The sequence below is a fragment of the Cyclopterus lumpus genome, chromosome 12 (genome assembly GCF_009769545.1).
Source record: "Cyclopterus lumpus isolate fCycLum1 chromosome 12, fCycLum1.pri, whole genome shotgun sequence".
Lineage (NCBI taxonomy): Eukaryota > Metazoa > Chordata > Actinopteri > Perciformes > Cyclopteridae > Cyclopterus > Cyclopterus lumpus.
Window position 1 is genome coordinate 2,480,379 of NC_046977.1, and position 22,500 is coordinate 2,502,878.

General features: G+C 46.7%; 2 protein-coding genes across 3 annotated transcripts in view; both read left to right on the forward strand.

Annotated features, from left to right (window-relative positions):
- Window positions 1–7,158, forward strand: part of ttc28 (tetratricopeptide repeat domain 28) — a 92,195-nt gene extending 85,037 nt beyond the window's left edge. The window contains 11 exon segments of the mRNA XM_034547684.1: window positions 1–53; window positions 55–335; window positions 407–654; window positions 862–986; window positions 1,591–1,668; window positions 1,742–1,901; window positions 1,998–2,074; window positions 3,279–3,408; window positions 3,886–3,993; window positions 4,391–5,036; window positions 5,896–7,158. The exon segment at window positions 1–53 is cut by the window's left edge and continues 196 nt beyond it. Coding sequence (XP_034403575.1) covers window positions 1–53; window positions 55–335; window positions 407–654; window positions 862–986; window positions 1,591–1,668; window positions 1,742–1,901; window positions 1,998–2,074; window positions 3,279–3,408; window positions 3,886–3,993; window positions 4,391–5,036; window positions 5,896–6,889 — 2,900 coding nt within the window. The 3' untranslated portion in view covers window positions 6,890–7,158.
- A 3,445-nt stretch (window positions 7,159–10,603) lies between these two features.
- The window catches only part of pitpnb (phosphatidylinositol transfer protein, beta), a 12,769-nt gene continuing 872 nt past the window's right edge, over window positions 10,604–22,500 (forward strand). Inside the window, exons 1-11 of one of the 2 annotated variants that reach the window (XM_034546882.1) lie at window positions 10,604–10,653; window positions 14,188–14,218; window positions 16,377–16,522; window positions 17,299–17,390; window positions 17,567–17,574; window positions 18,231–18,305; window positions 18,641–18,724; window positions 21,015–21,092; window positions 21,171–21,275; window positions 21,562–21,684; window positions 21,827–21,915. In XM_034546882.1, the coding sequence (XP_034402773.1) occupies window positions 10,634–10,653; window positions 14,188–14,218; window positions 16,377–16,522; window positions 17,299–17,390; window positions 17,567–17,574; window positions 18,231–18,305; window positions 18,641–18,724; window positions 21,015–21,092; window positions 21,171–21,275; window positions 21,562–21,684; window positions 21,827–21,874 (810 nt within the window). In that variant the 5' untranslated portion in view covers window positions 10,604–10,633 and the 3' untranslated portion in view covers window positions 21,875–21,915. The remainder of the gene's footprint in view (window positions 10,654–14,187; window positions 14,219–16,376; window positions 16,523–17,298; window positions 17,391–17,566; window positions 17,575–18,230; window positions 18,306–18,640; window positions 18,725–21,014; window positions 21,093–21,170; window positions 21,276–21,561; window positions 21,685–21,826; window positions 21,916–22,500) is intronic. The other variant, XM_034546881.1, reaches the window with a different exon arrangement.

A 22,500-nucleotide genomic window follows, 5' to 3' on the forward strand; every position in this document is an offset into this window, starting at 1 on the left:
AGCGCGTGCTCGCGGCCCTGAGCCAGGCGGAGTGCGTCCACTTCGCCACGCACGGTGTCCTGGAAGCTCGCCGCGCTGGTCCTCGCCCCCAGCCGGGAAACACGCCGCGGGGGAGGGGGCTGGCTGAGGGCGACTGGGGGTCGGACCCGGGGTTCGCTCGCGAGGAGCCCGGAGCGCCTCGGAGGGGCGGACGACGACGACGACGTCGTGAGCGAGGACGGGGAGAGTGTGTGTGACGGGGAGAGTGTGTGTGACGGCCCGCCGCTCCACGACTTCCTCCTCACTGCCGCCGACATACTGGACCTGTGCTTGACCGTCAAACTGGTGGTCCTGAGGTACACGGCCTCCACGCTGATGGAAGGTTTGTTTTTTTAAAGGCTCCAGCTGACCTCTGACCCCCTTTCAGGTTGTACCCGGAGTCCAGCAGCAGGGCGACGGCCGACGGGGTGGTGGGTCTGACCCGGGCCTTCCTGGCTGCGGGGGTCCAGTGTGTGTGCGTGTCCCTGTGGCCGGTGCCCATAGCGGCCTCCAAGCTCTTCACGCACACCTTCTACGCGGCGCTCCTCGGCGGGACCAAAGCCAGCGCGGCGCTGACGGAGGCCATGAAGTCCCTGCAGGGCAGCAAGCACTTCTCACACCCGTCCAACTGGGCCGGTGAGCGGCACACACACACACACACACACGCACACACACACACACGCACACAAACACACACACAACACACAAAGTTTCTACTGCATGGAAACGGCCTGAAATCCCAATAAAATAAACTAAAAGGACACAATCTAGTGTTTGCATGTCTAATATCTCTATGTGTGTGTGTGTGTGTGTGTGTGTGTGTGTGTGTGTGTGCTCCTTCAGGCTACATGCTGGTTGGCAGTGACGTGAAGCTGAACAGCCCGATGTCTCTGGTGGGTCAGGCCCTGTCTGAGATCCTGCAGCACCCGGAGAGAGCGAGGGACGCCCTCAGAGTGCTGCTGCACCTGGTGAGGCCTTCACCCTGTTTACACGCATCTGTCCGTCACACCACGGAGCCACGCCCACTAGCTCTCCGAGCCACGCCCACTAGCTCTCCAGCCGTGCATTGTATTAAATATGTAAATGTGTAATTTTTTGGACGAAGAGTTCGGAAGATGTGAATTAATCCGAATCGTTCCTTTCAGAATATTATAATAATATTAATATATAATATAACACAACTGTTAATAAAACAAATATTTTAATTACACCCAACATGTTTAAAATCTTTCTTCTCACCACTTTTATTTATTTTACCTATAAAAGGAAGGTTTAGAAAGAAAAAATTACGGCACTTTGAGCTACTAAGTCTGTATGAAATGTGCTCTATAAATAAAGATTATTATTATAGAATATATTATAAATTATTATATTATTATAAATTATTAAGATTATATATTATTATTATTATATATTATTATTATTATATGATATATTATTATGATATGGCACACTGATTAACAAGAAAATTAAATAAGGAATAAAGCATTGTTATATATAAATAACACAAAGTACACATTAGTCGGTAACCATGACTATCGATTGATCTCTTTCTCTTCTTTCTCTCTGCAGGTTGAGAAATCTCTGCAGCGCATCCAGAGCGGCCAGTGTAACCCGATGTACACGTCTCAGCAAAGCGTCGAGAACAAGGTCTGCGTGCCGCTCAGCCTCTGACCCGCCCCCCCCTAACCCCGCCCCCACTAATGACCTCTGTCCCTTGAAGGTCGGCGGCGTCCCCGGGTGGCAGGCGCTCCTGTCCGCGGTGGGCTTCCGGTTGGACTTCTCCGTCGGCGGCGCCGGTTCCCCCGCCGCGGTTTTCTTCCCCACCTCGGACCCCGGGGACCGGCTGCAGCAGTGCAGCACCACCCTGCAGGCTCTGCTCGGTACGACCGGTCCCTCCAGGACCCTCCAGGACCCTCCAAAGGTCTGACCGTACCAGTGAGACACGGTTGTGAATAACCATCTGCTCGCTTCCTCAGGTCTCACTCCTCCGGCTCTACAGGCTCTCTGCAGGCTGGTCACCGTGTCCGAGGCCGGAGAACCGCTCATTCATAAGGTGCGGCGGCGGCCATGTTTCTTTTCTAGTGGCTCGTTCACACCAGCGGTGGAAGAAGTACTCAGATCCTGTACTGAAGTACTGAAGTACTCAGGTCCTGTACTGAAGTACTCAGGTCCTGTACTGAAGTACTGAAGTACTCAGGTCCTGTACTGAAGTACTCAGGTCCTGTACTGAAGTACTGAAGTACTCAGATCCTGTACTGAAGTACTCAGATCCTGTACTGAAGTACTCAGGTCCTGTACTGAAGTACTCAGATCCTGTTCTGAAGTACTCAGATCCTGTACTGAAGTACTGAAGTACTCAGATCCTGTACTGAAGTACTCAGGTCCTGTACTGAAGTACTGAAGTACTCAGATCCTGTACTGAAGTACTCAGGTCCTGTACTGAAGTACTCAGATCCTGTACTGAAGTACTCAGATCCTGTACTGAAGTACTCAGATCCTGTTCTGAAGTACTCAGATCCTGTTCTGAAGTACTCAGATCCTGTACTGAAGTACTCAGATCCTGTTCTGAAGTACTCAGATCCTGTTCTGAAGTACTCAGATCCTGTACTGAAGTACTCAGGTCCTGTACTGAAGTAAAAGTACCAGCACAACAATGTAGAATACTCCATTACAAGTAGAGGAAATGTACCTTTAAATCCTGCTAAAGTACAGTACTTGAGTAAATGTACTTAGTTACTTTCCACCACTGGTTCACGCCAACGTATTCATATATATATATATATGTATACAGTATATTATGCATGTGAGGGCGTAGGCTCGGCCTCAGAGGGGGCATGATGAAGCAGAGACACTGATACACATACCAGCCAGTCTCTGATCAATAATCTGTAATAATCTGAGATCTGTGAGCGCCTCATGATGAAAGAAAGTGACGCTCGAACACTAAAATCCACCCGAAAGGCTCAAATCCCCCTCGTGGTAGGTTCTACGCCCCTGAATGCATCGCTTGCTGGGTTGATCGCGGGCGCCGTCGCCGTCGTCCACGCATGGCGGGATTAAACCACTAACGCTGTGTTTCCTCTTCCCTCACACGCACACACACCTCACACAGGCGGTTAAGAGCATGGTGGGAACGGTGAGTGTTGAGCTGTGGCTGCGACGCCCCCCAAAAAAAGAGAGAGAGAGACCGACTCGCTGCTGCAGCAGGCGGTTCCCGGTTAAAACACTGACGACAACGTGTTCTTTTTTCTCCAAAGCTCCACCAGGTGCTGGTTCAGCTGCAGTCGGGCGACAAAGACCAGGACTTCTCTCTGGCGCCCATCCAGGTGTCCATCAGCGTGCAGCTCTGGAGGCTGCCGGGCTGCCACGAGTTCCTGGCGGCGCTCGGTGAGTCCTCCGAGGAATATATATATTATATATATATATATATATATACAGTATGGTGAAGTATTCAGATCCTTTACTGAAGTAAAAGTAGAAATAATACACTGTAAAAGTCCTGCAAACTGCATTTCAAGATTAAAAGTACTCAAATTGGCCTCTTAAAGAGTTTTATTTAAACGTTCACAACATTTGGGACCATTTTCTTTCTTCGATTATAATAAGGCTTTATCACTGGTTATTACGTAACATATTAATACTTAAAAGTGGTTATCAAGGACAGTTTTCTGGACGGTTACACGATAAACCTGAAAGTGCTGCTGGACATCTTTATTTGAGAGTTTATAGCCAAAATGCTCATTATACTAAAATGGAAATACAATATACAATATAAAAAAAACACATCCACCATCTTTCCATGTGAACGTCAGAGTTGTGAGGTTTTGAAATGAAATGTAACCGACTTTGTGAACTTGGTGTCAGGTTTCGATCTGTGCGAGGTGGGTCAGGAGGAGGTCCTGCTGAAGACGGGGAAGCAGGCCAGCAGGCGCGTCATGCACTTCGCCCTCCAGGCCCTGCTGGCTCTCTTTGGTGAGCACATCGCACAACTTTACTTTTTATACTGTTTTTCAATAAGTAAATCTCTGTTCCCTTAAATAATGTGGTTCATGTTATTTTACTACTTTGTTTTTATGAAAAGAAAAACATTGAATTAATTTGGAGCACTTTGAGCTACTAAGTCTTGATTAAATGTGCACTATAAATAAAGATTATTATTATTATATATTATTATATATTTGCGTCTGTAGATTTCTCCTAATTTCACCAAAAGTTACCATCACATAATGCCTCATTTGCATATTTAAACGTAACATTTAAGTAACTTGTAATACAGAAAACATGAGTCTAAATGTCCGTAATCACCTGAAGAAGTTAGTTTCATGTTGATATCTACGAGTACATTGTTTGACCTTCATTCTCCTCTCAGACTCCACGGAGCTCCCCAAGCGCCTGAGCATGGACAGCTCCTCCTCCATGGAGTCCCTGTCCTCCTCCCAGTCCGCCTCCCAGCCTCACTCCATGCCCCTCTCCTTCGGGTGCTACCCACCCCAGCCCTCCTTCTTGCCCCCCGTCTGCCCGGACAGCCTCTCCTGCGACGCCATCTCCGTCTACAGCCTCAGCTCCCTCGCCTCCTCCCTCAGCTTCCTGTCTCGGCCCGAGCCGGCGGGCAGCGACGTCGTCAGCCAGCGCTCGCACCACCACCAGCAGGAGCCGGAGAGGCCTCGCGGCGGCGCGGGGGGGGCGGGGGCGCTCTACGCCACGCACCGCCACCCGGGCGGCCTGTCGAGAGGTCGGCTGACCAATCACGGAGGAGGAAGAGGAGGGGAGGAGGAGGAGTACAAGGGGTACTCCATCATCAGCAGTGAGCCGTTGGGCCGAGGGAGGAGGGAGTGTGACACGCTGCCTCTACCGGCGGGGCACCGACACGGCAGAGGCGGAGCTGGGAGAGGGTCGGCCGGGGGTCACGGGTACCCGGTGATGTTGTCCTCCAAGGGAAGCATCAGCACGCCGACGTCTCCCATTAAAGCTCCGCCCCCACCGCCGCCGCTGAAGGCAAAACCCAAGCAGGAAATGTAAGTCCATTGTTAGTGGTGGAAGGAAACGCCACAGGTGGGTTTTTGAAGAGACTTTTCCTCTTCCACATGCAGCCGAATACAAGCTCTTCACTTTAATGTGCAGAACAATCACAGAGAAGGAGTGAAAACGCTTATTAAATACGTTTCAAAAAGGTACAAATGAGAATCTGAGACGTAGAATAGTTTATAATACAGGGTTTAAGTCTTTTTGTTTCTAAGAATTCCCCCAAAAAATCTTATTTTCCCAAAACAAGTGAAAGAAAAAGTGATTTATTTTCCATGTGTTTAAAAAAAAGATGAAAACTTGTATATATTTTGTACTCAAGAAAACCGGAAACGAGAGAATTTGCGCCGGAAACGAGTAGAAATAAATATATTCTCACAAAGAATTGATTTGCTAATTATGATAATTGAACACAAAGGTCTCACATGATAAAATGATAACGGCCACATTTTGGATGAAAACTGCCCAGAAGTTAAAAATACAGGGTCAAGTATTTTTGTTTCTAAGAATCGCCCCCCCCCCCCCCCCCCCCCCAAAAGAAATCTTATTTTCCCAAAGCAAGTAAAATAATTAAATTTTTTTTATTGTACTCTTAAAAACCTGAAACAAGAGAATTTACATTGGAAACGAGTAGAAATAAAAAAATATTCTCAAAGGTCCTCACAAAGACACGTTTATGGGGCGGAAACTCAAGAATTTATTTGCTAATTATGATAATTGAACACAAAGGTCTCGCAGGATAAAATGCTAACGGTCTACATTTTGGATGAAAACTGCCCCCTGACTTGTTAGCGGAGGCTTTAGACCCAGACGGGTGGTTCCAGAGTAACTGTGATGCTCTTCTGTTCCCAGCGCTCCTCCTCCTCCTCCTCCTCCGGCCAAGGGGAAGGCGAGCAGCTCGGAGTCGGACCAGTCCAGCACCGAGACCGACAGCACGGTGAAGTCCCAGGAGGAGAGGACGGTGCCGGCGGGGCAGCTGGACCCGCAGGAACTGGCCCAGAAGATTCTGGAGGAGACCCAGAGCCACATGCGAGCCGTGGAGAGCCTGCAGAAGGCCAACGGCGTGAGGGGAGGCGCGGCAGCGGCGGCCCCGAGGGGGTCGTCGCGGTCGACCCCGTCGACCCCGTCTCTCACTCCCGCCGGAGGAGGAGGAGCGCGAGGCTTTCAGTCGTCCGAGAGCAGCGCGTTCAGCCGGCCGCCCAGCAGGGCCGGCCTCAAGCCGAGCTCCTCCCCCCTCTCCCTGTGCCGCCCCTCCTCCCTCTCCGCCTCCGTGTCGTCGCCGCCGCCGCCGCCGCCGACCCGACCCAAACCTCCGTCGCGCTCCTCGTCGCTGCAGAGGCTCGGCGGCCCGGCTCCCTCCTCCCCGTCCTCGTCGCCTTTCCTCGCCGTTTCCCCGGACGTGCACGCGCAGCTCAAGCTGAGGTACCCCACCTCGCCGTACGCCGCCCACATCTCGCCCTCGCACTCCCCGGCGGACAGCGCCCCGTCGCCGGCCCTTTCCTACTCCTCCGCGGGCTCCGCCTCCTCCAGCCCGGCCGACACCCCCGAGCTCCGCCAGTCCAAGCGGGATCACAGGGTCCAGGCCGTCCACAACCTAAAGACCTTCTGGGCCAACGGCGCCGGCCACAAACACGAGCCGCTGCCCTGCAATAAGAAGATGAGCGCGGTGCAGAGGGACGTCCTGGGTCTGATGAACCTCTCGCCGAGACGCGAGACCGTCGGCAAAGACGCGGAGGGGTCGGAGGGCCTCCGGGCTCCGCCCCCGAAAGGAGGCGCCAAGCTGCCCTCTGGGAACGGGTTCAAGTTCCTCTCGCCCGGACATTTCTTTCCCTCCTCCAAATGTTGAGAGCTCGGGGATCTCGTGCGTCCGACCGACGCGTTTAGTTTGTAAAGCAACACCTGCTGATTTCACAAAGTACTGTTTTCGTACCGACGGTTGGGTTTTTAAACGGGTTCTGTTTGTCGGCGGAGAGATTGTTCTGAATGTGGTGACTGTGCCTTCTGGAGCTGGAAGGACAAGAGGGCTCCTGGAGAGACTTGTTGGGTCTCTGGCTTTAAACCTGTTTTCATGACTAGAGAGCACATTGTCTTGTCTCTGTCTCCAAGACTCTGAGTCTCCATCTCTGTCTCCAAGACTCTGAGTCTCCATCTCTGTCTCCATGTCTCTGAGTCTCCATCTCTGTCTCCAAGACTCTGAGTCTCCATCTCTGTCTCCAAGACTCTGAGTCTCCATCTCTGTCTCCAAGTCTCTGAGTCTCCATCTCTGTCTCCAAGACTCTGAGTCTCCATCTCTGTCTCCAAGACTCTGAGTCTCCATCTCTGTCTCCAAGTCTCTCTGTCTCAAAGTCTCCATCTCTGTGTCTCCAAGTCTCTGTGTCTTCAAGTCTCCAAGTCTCCAAGTCTCTGAGTCTCCAAGTCTCTGAGTCTTTATCTCTGTCTCTGAGTCTCCAAGTCTCTGAGTCTTTATCTCTGTCTCTGAGTCTCCAAGTCTCTGAGTCTCCATCTCTGTCTCCAAGTCTCCATCCCTGTCTCCAAGTCTCTGTCTCCAAGTATCTGAGTCTCCAAGTCTCTGAGTCTCCATCTCTGTCTCCAAGTCTCTTGAGTCTCCATCTCTGTCTCCAAGTCTCTTGAGTCTCCATCTCTGTCTCCAAGTCTCCATCCCTGTCTCCAAGTCTCTGTCTCCAAGTATCTGAGTCTCCATCTCTGTCTCCAAGTCTCTGTGTCTCCAAGTCTCTGTGTCTTCAAGTCTCCAAGTCTCTGAGTCTCCAAGTCTCTGAGTCTTCACCTTTGTCTCCAAGTCTCTGTGTCTCCAAGTCTCTGAGTCTCCATCTCTGTCTCCAAGTCTCTGTGTCTCCAAGTCTCTGAGTCTTCATCTCTGTCTCCAAGTCCCTGAGTCTTCACCTTTGTCTCCAAGTCCCTGAGTCTCCAAGTCTCTGAGTCTTCACCTTTGTCTCCAAGTCTCTGAGTCTTCACCTTTGTCTCCAAGTCCCTGAGTCTCCAAGTCTCTGAGTCTTCACCTTTGTCTCCAAGTCCCTGAGTCTCCAAGTCTCTGAGTCTTCACCTTTGTCTCCAAGTCCCTGAGTCTCCAAGTCCCTGAGTCTTCACCTTTGTCTCCAAGTCCCTGAGTCTCCGTGTCCTGACTGAACGCCCGAGAACATTTCCTGTCTCCCTAAATGTTCGCCGTGCGTTCGTTTGATCTCGATTTATTTGCGTATTAATTATTGTCGAAAGTCACTTTGTAAAGTACGCCGTGTTTTTCCAGTCGTCACGATTTTATAAAAGACGACGAAAGGAAGAGGACGACGTTTACATCTTTTTTTACCGAGACGTGGTCTGAATGTGCTGATTGTCGGCGTGGTACCTGAAGGTCTCACTGACTTTATTATGTAACATTGTTTTTGCAGCGGTGCCAGAATTTAGAAATATCGAAAGATGTGGACAAATAAAATATGTTCCTTTTCCTTCTTTTTGTTTCCATAATCAATTCTCTTTCCACTCACAATAAACACATCGGAGTCCAGAAGTAGTAATATTCATCTGAACTAAATACATTCACTCAAGTACTGTACTTAAAGGTACTTTTGAGGTACTTGTACTTCCACTCCACAACATTTTCAGATGGGAAAAGTTGTACTTTTTAACTTTATATATTTATATTGTACACAACGTGAGACCAGTTAATGAAATATGAAACATTGCAGAATCTTTGCATATATGAGTATCACTAAAAAAATCATAATAATACTCTTACTGGATAATTTATACAAAAGTCTGTATATTAAACTATTTAAAAATATGTGTAAATCTGTATTTTTGTGCACAGTGTCGGAGGATATTGTATTTTTATGTAGGAAAACAAGTTTTAAACCATCAAAGGGTATATGAAGCGTTTAAAATGTGGATGCGTCAATGATCACGACACCATTCTGTGTTGTGTACTTTTACTTCTGATACTTATGTACTTTGAATGCAGTACTTTTACTGTATTTTTACAGTGTATGGCTCTACATTTCCTTAAATAATGATCTATACTTCTGTCATTTGACCACAATAGAGCTGTCGAGTAGATATTTATATATATATATATGTATATATTACATTTGATTTAACGATAGTGATTAGCTGGTAGAAGTTTATGATTGTTAAAAAGAATTGTCTTATATCCTGAGACATTCGGTTAGAAATGTACACAAAAGGGGAAATAAAGATAAAATACATATCATGTATCAGAATAACTTTGGAAATATATGCAATAAATACAACCAAATGAAGAGTTGTGACAATACAATATTTATTCTAAAAATATTGGTAAATAAATACGAATAGATGCTACATGAATTCCATGAGTTTCAAACACTCGAGACCTTTTCTTCCACCAGTTGCTGCTTTAATATTTGTAATGAAAGAATTCAAACAGACGATAATAAAAAATACATATTTCGACATATTTTTGTATATATATATATATATATATATATATATATATATATATATATATATATTTGTATAGGATTTGCATACACATTTTACCAAATTAATCATATTTCTTAGAGAGGATTACAATGAAAGTAAGTAGTAAGTAAGAACTCAGATCTTTTACTAAAAATAGTAATACCACAGTGTATAAATACCCTGATGTGACAATCCTACTTGTGTAAAAGTACGAGTATTAGCATCAAAATAAACTTAAAGAACACAACTCAAAGTACTCTGATATGCATAATATATATGTACTGCCGGCCACACATATATATATATATATATATATATATATATATATATATATCCATCCATCCATTTTCAATACCGCTTATCCTCATTAGGGTCGCGGGAGCCTATCCCAGCTGACATAGGGCGAAGGCAGGGGACACCCTGGACAGGCCGCCAGTCCATCGAGGGCACATGTAGGGACATACAACCATTCACTCTCACATTCACACCTATGGGACATTTAGAGATCAATTAACCTGCAGCATGTCTTTGGACTGTGGGAGGAAGCCGGAGAGCCCGGAGAGAACCCACGCTGCCACGGGGAGAACATGCAAACTCCACACAGAATATATATATATTTATATAATTATTAATGTGTTCACTTTAATGTTGCAGCTGGTAAAGCTGGAACTCATTTTGATTATTGGGTAACTTAATCAATATTAATATAACAGCATTAATTAGTGTATGTATATGTTTGCAATAATAATATGATACTACATGTAGAAGAGTTTTTTTTTTTAAAAAGAAGAAAAATATGATGTTGGCATCCAAAATGTAGAAGTATAAAGTAGCATGAAATGGGAATATTCAAGTTGAGTACAAGTACCTCGAAATTGCAAAATTAAAGTACAGTACTGGAGTGAATGTACTTTACTCATGGAAGTGTATTTATTGTGGCTTTTATTTCTTTTGTTCCAGCGTCTCTATTTAATTAAATATTAAATTATATCAAAGTCACTACATCATATTGTTTAAAAACGGTTTTTTTTTCCCCCCCCGACAGCCAATCGTATTTTTCCTGGAGGGCGGACCGAGCTTGTTGATAATTCTATCTGGCGTCCGTCCCCAGTGCGCAGGCGCAGCCCGGGTGACGAAGATGGTGCTCATCAAGGAATAGTGAGTCCAAAGTGTCTTTTTTAAACGCGTCTTTTGGTGCATCCGCGGTCGCGTTTTCGTCCATCCGAGTGCCCCGAGTCGTTGACTAAACACGCGCGGGTCGTTCGGCGCTGTCGGCCGCGTGATTTTAACCCCACGGAGTCCGGCGCACCCCCCCCCCCCCCCCACACCCGCTTTGAGCGAGGTGGATCGGGACGTCGATAACGGGACACGCCGGTCTTTAGCCGCTTGCTAGCTCCAAGCTAACGCTAGCGAGCGGACAATTAGCTTCCCAGTGGAAACGAGTTCCGTGGATAAAACCGCGCGAGCACGTGCAGCTCGTCTGCGAGACGTTGACGGGTCGGACCCTCGCGTCGCTGCCCGGTTAACGGCGCGTTATACCCCCCCGGTGAACGTGTTAAGCTTTTGAGTGACAGATTAAGGCTCCTTTAGCCGCTAGCGTGACAATCATCTCCCTCTCCCCGACAACGAGTCGGTTCATGTGTGCCTCGCGCACGTCTCGACGCGTTAACCGGAACATGGGCGTTGTGGGAAGATATTCGGCCGTAGTTGTGCTCCGTTACCGGGTCCGCGTCGCGTCGCGGTTGTGCCCTTCAAGCCGGATAACGGGACCCGCTGTAGCCGAGGGGCGTTAAGCTAGCTCCGGGTGACCCGCTCCCCTGCTGCTGCGTTCAATCACAGCAGGAAACGAGTGCTTTAATTGTGCTGCTTTTTTTTATTATTTTTTTTAAAAGAAGCTACGTGCCCGGAGACTCATGCATCTGTAGCTAGCTGTAGCTTTGCATGCTGTGTTTCTGCAGCGGCCACATCCACCGATAGCCATGTAGCAGTAGTAATAACACCATATTAATAATAATAATAATAATAGCACTTTAATTAACACAGTAACAAGGTGCTCCAGCAATTAACACGAGAGAGAGGCATGAGACCAGCAAGAAAAAACAGATATATTACAGGAAATAATAATACATATGACCTAAGTGGTCAGTAAAGAAAAGAAAAAAGGTTAATTTAAGATTAGATAATGGAGAATAATCTGCTCTCTAGTCAGAAAAGCGATCGGGCGTTTCTTCTTCTAAAATCATGTCGTTAACGTCTTGTTTACCTTTTTTATTATGGATAATAACAATGAAAACATGGTGTCCTATCTCGGAAGGAGAGCTGGGCCTGTGTCTTGAGTACATGCAACAACACTAGTGTTCTACGATGTAGACGTCCTGTGGTTCTCCGGTGGCTTTCTAGTGATGCCTCAGGAGGATTGTTAGTGTTCTAATACAGAACACTACAGTGAAAATACCAATTTGGAGGAGTTGATATGTGTGTTTTTTTTTGTTTACTGCCAGCGGTTGATTCAACACTTGAATGTTATGCAGTGCTTGAGAGTGCACCGAATCAAACGCCATCACTTTATTAATATGAATAAATAGTTTTGTTTCTGAGGGAGAACACAAAGTTGCATACATGCAAAATAACTTATGTTTAGTGGCTAACTTTGTTCTACAGAAGGCTGACTGCAGACGTTCTTCTAGATATTGTTTCATTACAGGATTATTTCATAAATGAACGCAGAGATATTCAGATCACTTCTGGCATCAAACTCTTTGCATCATACGTGCTCTTTAATTTTCCTCTAATCACGTCAGCTGACTAATCATCTAGAATGAATGAAGAGGCTCAATATTCCAATTTTAATAAAGGCCTATTCCCTCCTGTGTGTCGGAGCTCACCTGAGCTACAGGTGTCTGTCCCGGAGGACTTAGCAGTTATTTTTGTAATTTACAATGAATACTATAGAATATTATGGATGCAATGCGACAGACGCCGGCCGCGGTGACGTGCACGTCTTTCCTGGAACAACACAATTCAATTTTGTCAAACAGTAAATAATCTGCGTTTTTTTGATCTTGCGTAGAAGTGAAAACACAAATGCTTTTGAATAATCATCCTTTGGCTTTTAGGCCGGTAAAATGAGACTGAAAAAAGTACAGTAAATATCACAGGAAGCGAGTGCACAGCTGGTGGTTTCACAGATTAATTTCTCCTCTCGTGCTGAGTTCAGGGGAAATTAACAGGTGTGTTCAGTTGGAGTAGAAACTTGTTCAATCTATTTCACAATCTCATGCAGTGGATGCTTTTTTTTTAAATTTTGTGAAATGTTGCCAAACACTGCCCTGTTTTTCCAGTCGAGCTTCATTGTTCACGGTTAAGTGACGGCCAAAGTGTGTGTGTGTGTGTGTGTGTGTGTGTGTGTGTGTGTGTGTGTGTGTGTGTGTGTGTGTGTGTGTGTGTGTGTGTGTGTGTGTGTGTGTGTGTGTGTGTGTGTGTGTGTGTGTGTGTGTGTGTGTGTGTGTGTGTGTGTGTGTGTGTGTGTGTGTGTGTGTGTGTGTGTGTGTGTGTGTGTGTGTGTGTGTGTGTGTGTGTGTGTGTGTGTGTGTGTGTGTGTGTGTGTGTGTTGAAGTAGCACGCCAATAAATCCATGTTGTGGTTTAAGCCTTTTTCTTAAAGGTGAATGTGAGAGCTGAGGATGTATTTACGGCGTTGGCTATCTGCAGATTATTTTCTCGGCCTCTAAATGAAGTGTTTAGTCCATAAAATGTATTTTAAAATACAGACTCAATTCGGACAGTTAATAACGTCTTAATTTTGTCTGACAAACAGTCCAAAACCTTCAGTTTACAATGACATAAAAACACAATAAAATACTGATAATTTAGACGCTGAACAAAATTAATCTTTCCACACTCAAAAATGCTGATTAATTCTCCTTCAATCGATCGTTTCTGCTGTAAAGTTCAGTTGTGAGTACGATTGGCCGTCATCCATCATCTTTCACATAGTTTTATATTTTATTCTCACGCCTCTCCTGAGCTATTACACAACGTAAGTACAGCCAAGTTGTTTACATCGTACACGGAGCGCGTCAGGCTGCATATCTTAAGCTCCGCCCCCAGCGACCTTCATCATTAAAGTTAAAGGTCCTGAACCTGACAATCTGGATTTGTACTGAAAGCAACGGGGAAAGAAAGTGAATTCCTTCATGCCGTAATAGTTAAATATGTTTTGATTTTATGCGGAAACGGTATTTGTTGGTAAAAACATGACGTGATAAAACGGGGGAAACCCTGTTTTTTATATTTAACTCTTCGAGCGGCTGCAGCGTGAATCCTTACTGTGATCATCCTGCTTCTTAAAGTTTATTCTATGCTTAGTCCGGCCAGAAATACAAAGTCGCCCTCCTCTATTATTACGATGAGGAATTACTGTGTTCTTATGATCGCCGTCTAGCTGCAAACGTATGCCGTTTGCAAAAAACATACTTTTGAGGACCAACGCAGTGTTTTGACTTTCAGATCTGGAGACAGATTTTCCTCCGTTAGCAGCACAGAGCCACTCTTCACGAGGTCACTCTGTGCCACTCGCGCACTGAAACATTAGGCTGTTGTTGTTGTTGTTCTGGTCTTTATTTACACATTAATGTGTTCACCTTGTGGTTGTTCCCCCCCCCCCCCCCCCTTTTCTGTTCCCCTCTCTCAGCCGTGTGGTGTTGCCAGTCTCTGTGGAAGAGGTGAGTAACCGTTACCTCCATACCCTCTTTTTGACGTCACAAGCTATTCTGTCCGTTTTATTTCCTTCCACAAAGAAATATTACAGCTACAACCTGACGGTGGGTTTTCTCCTAAACGCTCGTCTGCTCAGGCTTTTCGTGTGGGTCGCACACCGAGACAGAATAGCCTTTGTTAGAGAGCTGGTGCTGGTGTTTGCAGAGGGAGCTGGACTGGACTGTGAGCTTTAAAAACTACAATCTCTCTCTCTCTCTCTCTCTCGTCGTCTTTCTCTTCATAGCAATCACTTCTTTCTGCTTTTTATGGACCCTCAAAAACAGACGCAGCTAGAGCCCAGACCGCAGTTTGATACCCGGTGACGTCGTAGCCGGGGCCCCATTTCACGGCCTTCACCGCGAAAGGGAAAATCGTTGTGGCCGGCAGTGAAAGCATTTAGTTTTTATGGGTTTTCTGTAGAATGACCACAACCGACAATAATGATGATGTCGGCTGAAACGCCCAAAACTAAGTCTGTTCACTTCATCTCAAAATGAAAGAGGAGATGATGCACGGATGTAGACTGAAGGGGAAACACGGATGTAGACTGAAACACGGATGTAGACTGAAGGGAAACATGGATGTAGACTGAAACACGGATGTAGACTGAAGGGGAAACACGGATGTAGACTGAAACACGGATGTAGACTGAAGGGAAACACGGATGTAGACTGAAAGGGAAACACGGATGTAGACTGAAGGGGAAACATGGATGTAGACTGAAGGGGAAACATGGATGTAGACTGAAACACGGATGTAGACTGAAGGGAAACACGGATGTAGACTGAAAGGGAAACACGGATGTAGACTGAAAGGGAAACACGGATGTAGACTGAAGGGAAACATGGATGTAGACTGAAGGGGAAACATGGATGTAGACTGAAGGGAAACACGGATGTAGACTGAAAGGGAAACACGGATGTAAACTGAAGGGAAACACGGATGTAGACTGAAGGGGAAACACAGATGTAGACTGAAAGGGAAACACGGATGTAGACTGAAGGGAAACACGGATGTAGACTGAAGGGAAACACGGATGTAGACTGAAAGGGAAACACGGATGTAGACTGAAGGGAAACACGGATGTAGACTGAAGTAGAAACACGGATGTAGACTGAAAGGGAAACACAGATGTAGACTGAAGGGAAACACGGATGTAGACTGAAGGGAAACACGGATGTAGACTGAAAGGGAAACACGGATGTAGACTGAAAAGGAAACACGGATGTAGACTGAAAAGGAAACATGGATGTAGACTGAAGGGAAACACGGATGTAGACTGAAACACGGATGTAGACTGAAGGGAGACACGGATGTAGACTGAAGGGAAACACGGATGTAGACTGAAGGGAAACACAGATGTAGACTGAAGGGGAAACACGGATGTAGACTGAAAGGGAAAGACGGATGTAGACTGAAAGGGAAACATGGATGTAGACTGAAGGGGAAACACGGATGTAGACTGAAGGGAAACACGGATGTAGACTGAAACACGGATGTAGACTGAAGGGAAACACAGATGTAGACTGAAGGGGAAACACGGATGTAGACTGAAGGGAAACGCGGATGTAGACTGAAGGGAAACGCGGATGTAGACTGAAGGGGAAACATGGATGTAGACTGAAGGGAAACACGGATGTAGACTGAAGGGAAACACGGATGTAGACTGAAGGGGAAACACGGATGTAGACTGAAAGGGAAACACGGATGTAGACTGAAGGGAAACACTGATGTAGACTGAAAGGGAAACACGGATGTAGACTGAAGGGGAAACACGGATGTAGACTGAAGGGGAAACACGGATGCAGACTGAAGGGAAAAACGGATGTAGACTGAAGGGGAAACACAGATGTAGACTGAAGGGAAACACAGATGTAGACTGAAGGGGAAACACAGATGTAGACTGAAGGGAAACACAGATGTAGACTGAAGGGGAAACATGGATGTAGACTGAAGGGAAACACAGATGTAGACTGAAGGGGAAACATGGATGTAGACTGAAGGGAAACTGCACCCTCAACTTCAGGGCCCTGCCCGGTCTCTGCCTCTTCTAGCCAACAATCACAGGATTCCTTCCTGCCGTTTTAATCTGTATCTTTTCCTTCTTCTTCCCATTTCTCCCAGTATCAAGTAGGGCAGCTGTTCTCTGTGGCTGAGGCCAGCAAGAACGAGACGGGCGGAGGAGAGGGCATCGAGGTGCTGAAGAATGAACCTTACGAGAAGGACGGGGAGAAGGGCCAATACACGCATAAAATCTACCATCTAAAGAGGCAAGTCTGTGAGGCGGTAGCGTCTTCCTCCTGTTTGCGTCCGCTTTAAAGGAACCAGCTAACGGTGACTATCACAGAACCGAGGTAGCGTTAATTATTTCGAAACGCTATCACCGTTTGGCCGAGGCGCCCCCCCTCCTCCTCCTCCCCTGAGCAAGTAACCGAAGTAGGTACAACACCTGAAACCTGGAGCCGTGGCAACGGAAACGCGATCTGGATTTCTCGCCTCCATCTGGACGCGCTCGTGTGGACGGCGGGGAGCGAAGGTCGAAACGTTCTGACGGCAGCCGTCGGCAAAGCGGCCATTTTACTGAGCCGGCTTCACCACGGCGCGGGTTCCTGTGCATCCGGCGCTCCACGTGCACAAAGAGGAAAGGGCACTTTTTCAGCAAAGTAGATTTTCCTCTCTCGGCCCTCGGATAACACGAGGCCTTCCTTGTGCACGTGCACGTGCACGTGAACCATGCATTTACCCGTTGGATTGTGGTTTTAAAACTTCATGTTCGGGATTACAGCCGTTGTTGTTGTTGGTTTTTTTCTCGCAACCAGTGAACAGGAAGTGACCACATCTGGATTTAGGAGGCGGGACGTACGTCTCTGGACTCAGACCTGTCAATCAAAGTGGCCTATTTAGATTGTCTGCGTTTTTTATTATTATTTTGTAACTGGTTCTTTGTTAATGCAGGAAAATGAGCACAACAAGACATTTTTTAAATATTTTAAACTGTTGATTATCCATCGATCGATTGATTGTCTGACTTCCTGTTCCTCTGCAGTAAAGTCCCAGGCTACGTGAAGATGATTGCACCAGAGGGAGCGTTAGTTTTCCATGAAAAGGCTTGGAACGCCTACCCGTACTGTCGCACCAGTAAGTTCATGCTTCATGTTGTTTCACTGCAAACAGCTGGACGATGATGATGATGATGATGTTGATGATGAAGATGAATGTAATGCATGTATTTTCTACATGAAGTTTAAAATAGATTTGTTTGTGTTGATTCTGACGCTCATGCTGTCTTTTCTTCTCCCCTCCTCCCTCTGCAGTTGTGACGGTGAGTAGTCTTTAAGTCTTTTCCTCTCTTTGATTCATCTGCACGTCTTTCTGTAACCCGTTCCTCGCTCACGGAGCAGCTTGACTTGATTAAAGTAGACGCTGCAACGCGTCTGACACGATGCCGTCCGGCTCCCCGTTTCCTTTGTAGAGAGGTCGGCCACGTTAGGACCTGCTGTTGGTCAGAGGTCAAAGTTGAACAGATTTACTTCGTCCCCCTTCGAGCAAAAGAATTACCGTACGGTGTAGATTTGCTTTTCTGGGGGGGTGTTTGTGAGTTAAAGGTACAAAGAATGTTCTGTAAACATATAAACTAACATGTCTCAATGCTTCTTTAAGTATAATTGTAACTAATAATGATATAATAATGTAATCCCGTGGTATTTTGCTGGTTGAGTACACAGATACTACTGTGCAGCCTTCTCGGCCCCGAGTATCGCTGCACATCACCTGCAAGCTAACTGGGGTTGAAAATAGACCTGAGCTGGGCAGCGTCGCTGGTTTCCTCATAAACGTCCTGATTGGTTAATGGGATTTAGCCGTGGGTTTAAGCACATCTCTCAGAATCCTGTATTCACGGAGTGGCTGAGCTGCAGCCGTCGAGGCCGACGTCACGGTCGTAACCGCTCTTTATATCTGTGTGCTCTCGCTTTTCAGAATGAGTACATGAAGGACGACTTTATGATAAAGATCGAGACGTGGCACAAACCGGACATGGGAACAATAGAAAATGTAAGTGTGGTTTTGTGATTCAGGGGAATTTCAAAGAAATAAAACGGTTGCAGGAAAAACATTTTACATCCTACATTTCCCATAATGCAACACGGGAGAGTGCACCCTCAGTTTACAATGCATTTTGAAGCAGAGATGTAAATGATTCTCCCTGACTTCATGACGTGTGATATCGGGGGAGGAAAAAGTTTAAAAAAAATACATAATTTGAATCTCATTTGTTTGTTTTTTGTTGCTCGGCACAGAGATTTAAATACGTCCTCCCGGGACAAACAAAGTGTCCTTGTTTTTCCCAGCATGCCGAGCTTCACCCACCATGTCTTTCTCTGTGTCAGGTCCACGACCTGGACGAGCAGACGTGGAGGACCGTGGAGGTGTCGCCCATCGACATCGCCAGCAGAGAGGAAGTCACCCACGGCGTGAGTCTGTTGTTTTTAATGCTGATCACAACGCGGGCGGCAGGAACGCCTCCACCCTCAGGAGGAGGCCGGTCAGACGAGGAGACGCGGTCCCATTATTACGGTGTAGAAACATCATTTTTACCGTCTTTATAATCCGAGTGGGACCTTTTCCTCCTTTTAATTGTGAGCGTCCTCGCAGTTCACCGAGGGAGGAGGAACAGTTGAGTCTTTTAAGTCTCACGTTGCCTTCATGTCCCCGCGGATCAATTCAACTGAAGTTAATCAAGTTCTCTTTTCCCGGCGACGTTCATCACACTTTGTTCCCTCGCATCGTAACCGGATACAGCGCCGAGCATTTAGACTGAAGTCAGTTAGAGGATTACCACAGCAGGTTTATGAGGGTGTTTACACCATTCATGCAAACATTTCAACCCCACTGGCCTCTAAAAGAATTTGTCGGCTTGTTTTTGATTCGGCGCGTGAATGTTTGTTGCGCGTCACCCAACTCGCTGTTTCCTGTTCCTCTTTTTGAGGTTATTCTTTCCGCTCTCGATGAACGCCAAAAGAATGACTTCGTCCACTTCTCCTTGTTCAGACAGCTGTCGCCTTCGAATACAAAAACAATCGGACAAAAAAAAAAGCTATCGATCTGAAAAGGTGCCTGTATCCCAGTAAAATACCTGTTACTGGTGTCCCAGTGTCCCAGCAGCTGCTTCATTAGAGAGTGTGAGTGTGAGTGTGAGTGTGAGTGTGAGTGTGAGTGTGAGTGTGTTTTAAAGCTGCATTCTCTCTCCTGACCACCAGGGGGCGACTCCTCTGGTTGTATAGAAGTCTATGCTTCATGTGTTAAAGCTCCATTCTCTCTCCTGACCACCAGGGGGCGACTCCTCTGGTTGTATAGAAGTCTACGCTTCATGTGTTAAAGCTGCATTCTCTCTCCTGACCACCAGGGGGCGACTCCTCTGGTTGTATAGAAGTCTATGCTTCATGTGTTAAAGCTCCATTCTCTCTCCTGACCACCAGGGGGCGACTCCTCTGGTTGTATAGAAGTCTATGCTTCATGTGTTAAAGCTGCATTCTCTCCTGACCACCAGGGGGCGATTCCTCTGGTTGTATAGAAGTCTATGCTTCATGTGTTAAAGCTGCATTCTCTCTCCTGACCACCAGGGGGCGACTCCTCTGGTTGTATAGAAGTCTATGCTTCATGTGTTAAAGCTCCATTCTCTCTCCTGACCACCAGGGGGCGACTCCTCTGGTTGTATAGAAGTCTATGCTTCATGTGTTAAAGCTGCATTCTCTCTACTGACCACCAGGGGCGACTCCTCTGGTTGTATAGAAGTCTATGCTTCATGTGTTAAAGCTGCATTCTCTCTCCTGACCACCAGGGGCGACTCCTCTGGTTGTATAGAAGTCTATATAAATGACTCTACTTCTCTTGATTCCATCCCTCAGTAAACATTGTAAACATGAGTTTTTGGTCTCAATCTCTAGTTTCAAGTCTTCTTCAGACTTTCGGCCTCCACTCGTCCGTCAGTAATACCTTAACCATCGTGTGGTTTAACATCTTAAAAGAGGCATTAGGCCGTTTCTTACACGAGCTGCTGTCCAGTAATGACTTAAGTGGCTCAGTGTTGAGGTCGAGGCTTAATCTAATTGTCCATCTGCTCCCGGTATCGAACAGTCCTGATGGATTATAACGGCACAGTGAGTCTTGAGGGCAGTAAGTATGCAATCTTGTGGTAGCTGATTCTTCATTGTCCCAGGATGGGTTAGGGGGTTAAGAAGCATAGACTTCTAGGAGGAGTCGCCCCCTGGTGGTCAGTAGAGAGAATGCAGCTTTAACACATGAAGCATAGACTTCTAGGAGGAGTCGCCCCCTGGTGGTCAGGAGAGAGAATGCAGCTTTAACACATGAAGCATAGACTTCTATACAACCAGAGGAGTCGCCCCCTGGTGGTCAGGAGAGAGAATGCAGCTTTAACACATGAAGCATAGACTTCTATACAACCAGAGGAGTCGCCCCCTGGTGGTCAGGAGAGAGAATGCATCTTTAACACATGAAGCAGAGACTTCTATACAACCAGAGGAGTCGCCCCCTGGTGGTCAGGAGAGAGAATGCAGCTTCAACACATGAAGCATAGACTTCTATACAACCAGCGTTGCCCCCTGGTGGTCAGGAGAGAGAATGCAGCTTTAACACATGAAGCATAGACTTCTATACAACCAGCGTTGCCCCCTAGTGGTCAACCAACAAGATGTCCACCGTTTCTTGCCGGATCCTAAAGTTTTTTTTTTGTTCTCGTTTCAGGACTACAAGCCAGAAGAAGACCCCGCTCTCTTCCACTCCGCCAAGACGGGCAGAGGACCCCTCGGCCCCGACTGGAAGGTACGTGAAGAAACGTGAAAGCGGAGCTGCTGGCGTCGGTGTCCTCTGGTGTTTTTAACGCTGTCGCCTCCTTCGCAGAACGAGCTGAAGACAGACTGTCCCTACATGTGTGCCTACAAACTGGTCACGGTCAAGTTCAGATGGTGGGGTCTGCAGACCAAAGTGGAGAACTTCATCCACACGGTAAAGGACACATAAATCTTAAGTGATTTTATTTTCGCGGTTGTAAACAAATGTATTTCTTTGCTTTGCGGTGGGTGTTGTTTCTGTTTTGGACAGCAGAGGGCGACGTGGGCTTGTTTCCCCAAGTGTTCTTCAAATTGAAGAGAGAGAGAGAGAGAGAGAGAGAAGGTTGATGTTTAAAGCGCAGATAATTATTAAAATGGGGGGGAAAAAACAATCCAACGTTGACCGAAAGCAGGAACACAACCAGTTCTTGATATTTGTCGTCCTCTCGTTCCTCCCACAGCAAGAACGCCGTATTTTCACCAACTTCCACCGCCAGCTGTTCTGCTGGATCGACCGATGGGTGGGTTTGACCATGGAGGACATCAGGCGGATGGAGGAGGAGACTCAAAAAGAGCTCGAGGAGGTAAATATCTCGCCCGACTGGAGAGCTCTGTGTTCTCACGGGGAGCGAGGAGGAGGAGGAGGAGGAGTTGCTGCTCCTGTTTGTGAATGTCGAGACGACGCCATCTTAACCCTTCTTTACTCCCGGTTGCTCTCCTGGTCAGATGCGACAGAAGGGAGACGTGCGAGGCACCTCTGCGACAGACGTGTAGAGGCCCGTCGCTGTAGGTCAAAAACACTAGAGGCAGGCTGAGTAAGTCTCACCGCAGGAGGGCCGGATGTGCATGGATCCGGCTCCGCCCCTCTTTTCCTTAACGCCGCCGCTGCATGCACTAACTCTCCATTTTTTCACGCGCCTGACATTTTGTTTCCCCCTCTGGTCGTCTGTTGTCACGCCACTCCACGTTCTGCCTTCCTCATCAACTCACAGCTTCACGCTCGTCTTCACGCCGTCTTTGTGACCAAAGTCGGGCTGCACCGAACACGTTGGGTTTGTTTGTGCAGGAATACCACATTTAAAAAAAACACATCAAAATATATTATTGATATAATTAGATTCAGACTCTGTGATCTAAACGTTCACAACAACTCCGGCGTGTCGTAAAGACCAAAGTTTAACGTTTCTTTTTATTTATACGGAGGTTTTCAGAAGACGGAACCGGTCATTAAAGAGTTAAAGACACAAAACACAGTAAAAAAGACACAAAAGACAAAAGAAACAAGTGTGTTATTAAAGTGTTGTGTACTTTAGATGTAGAAACTACCAAAGTACACAATAAATACACACAGAGTGCACACCTTTCTGAACAGGTGAAGGTCCGAAGCTGCTTTTTTTAAA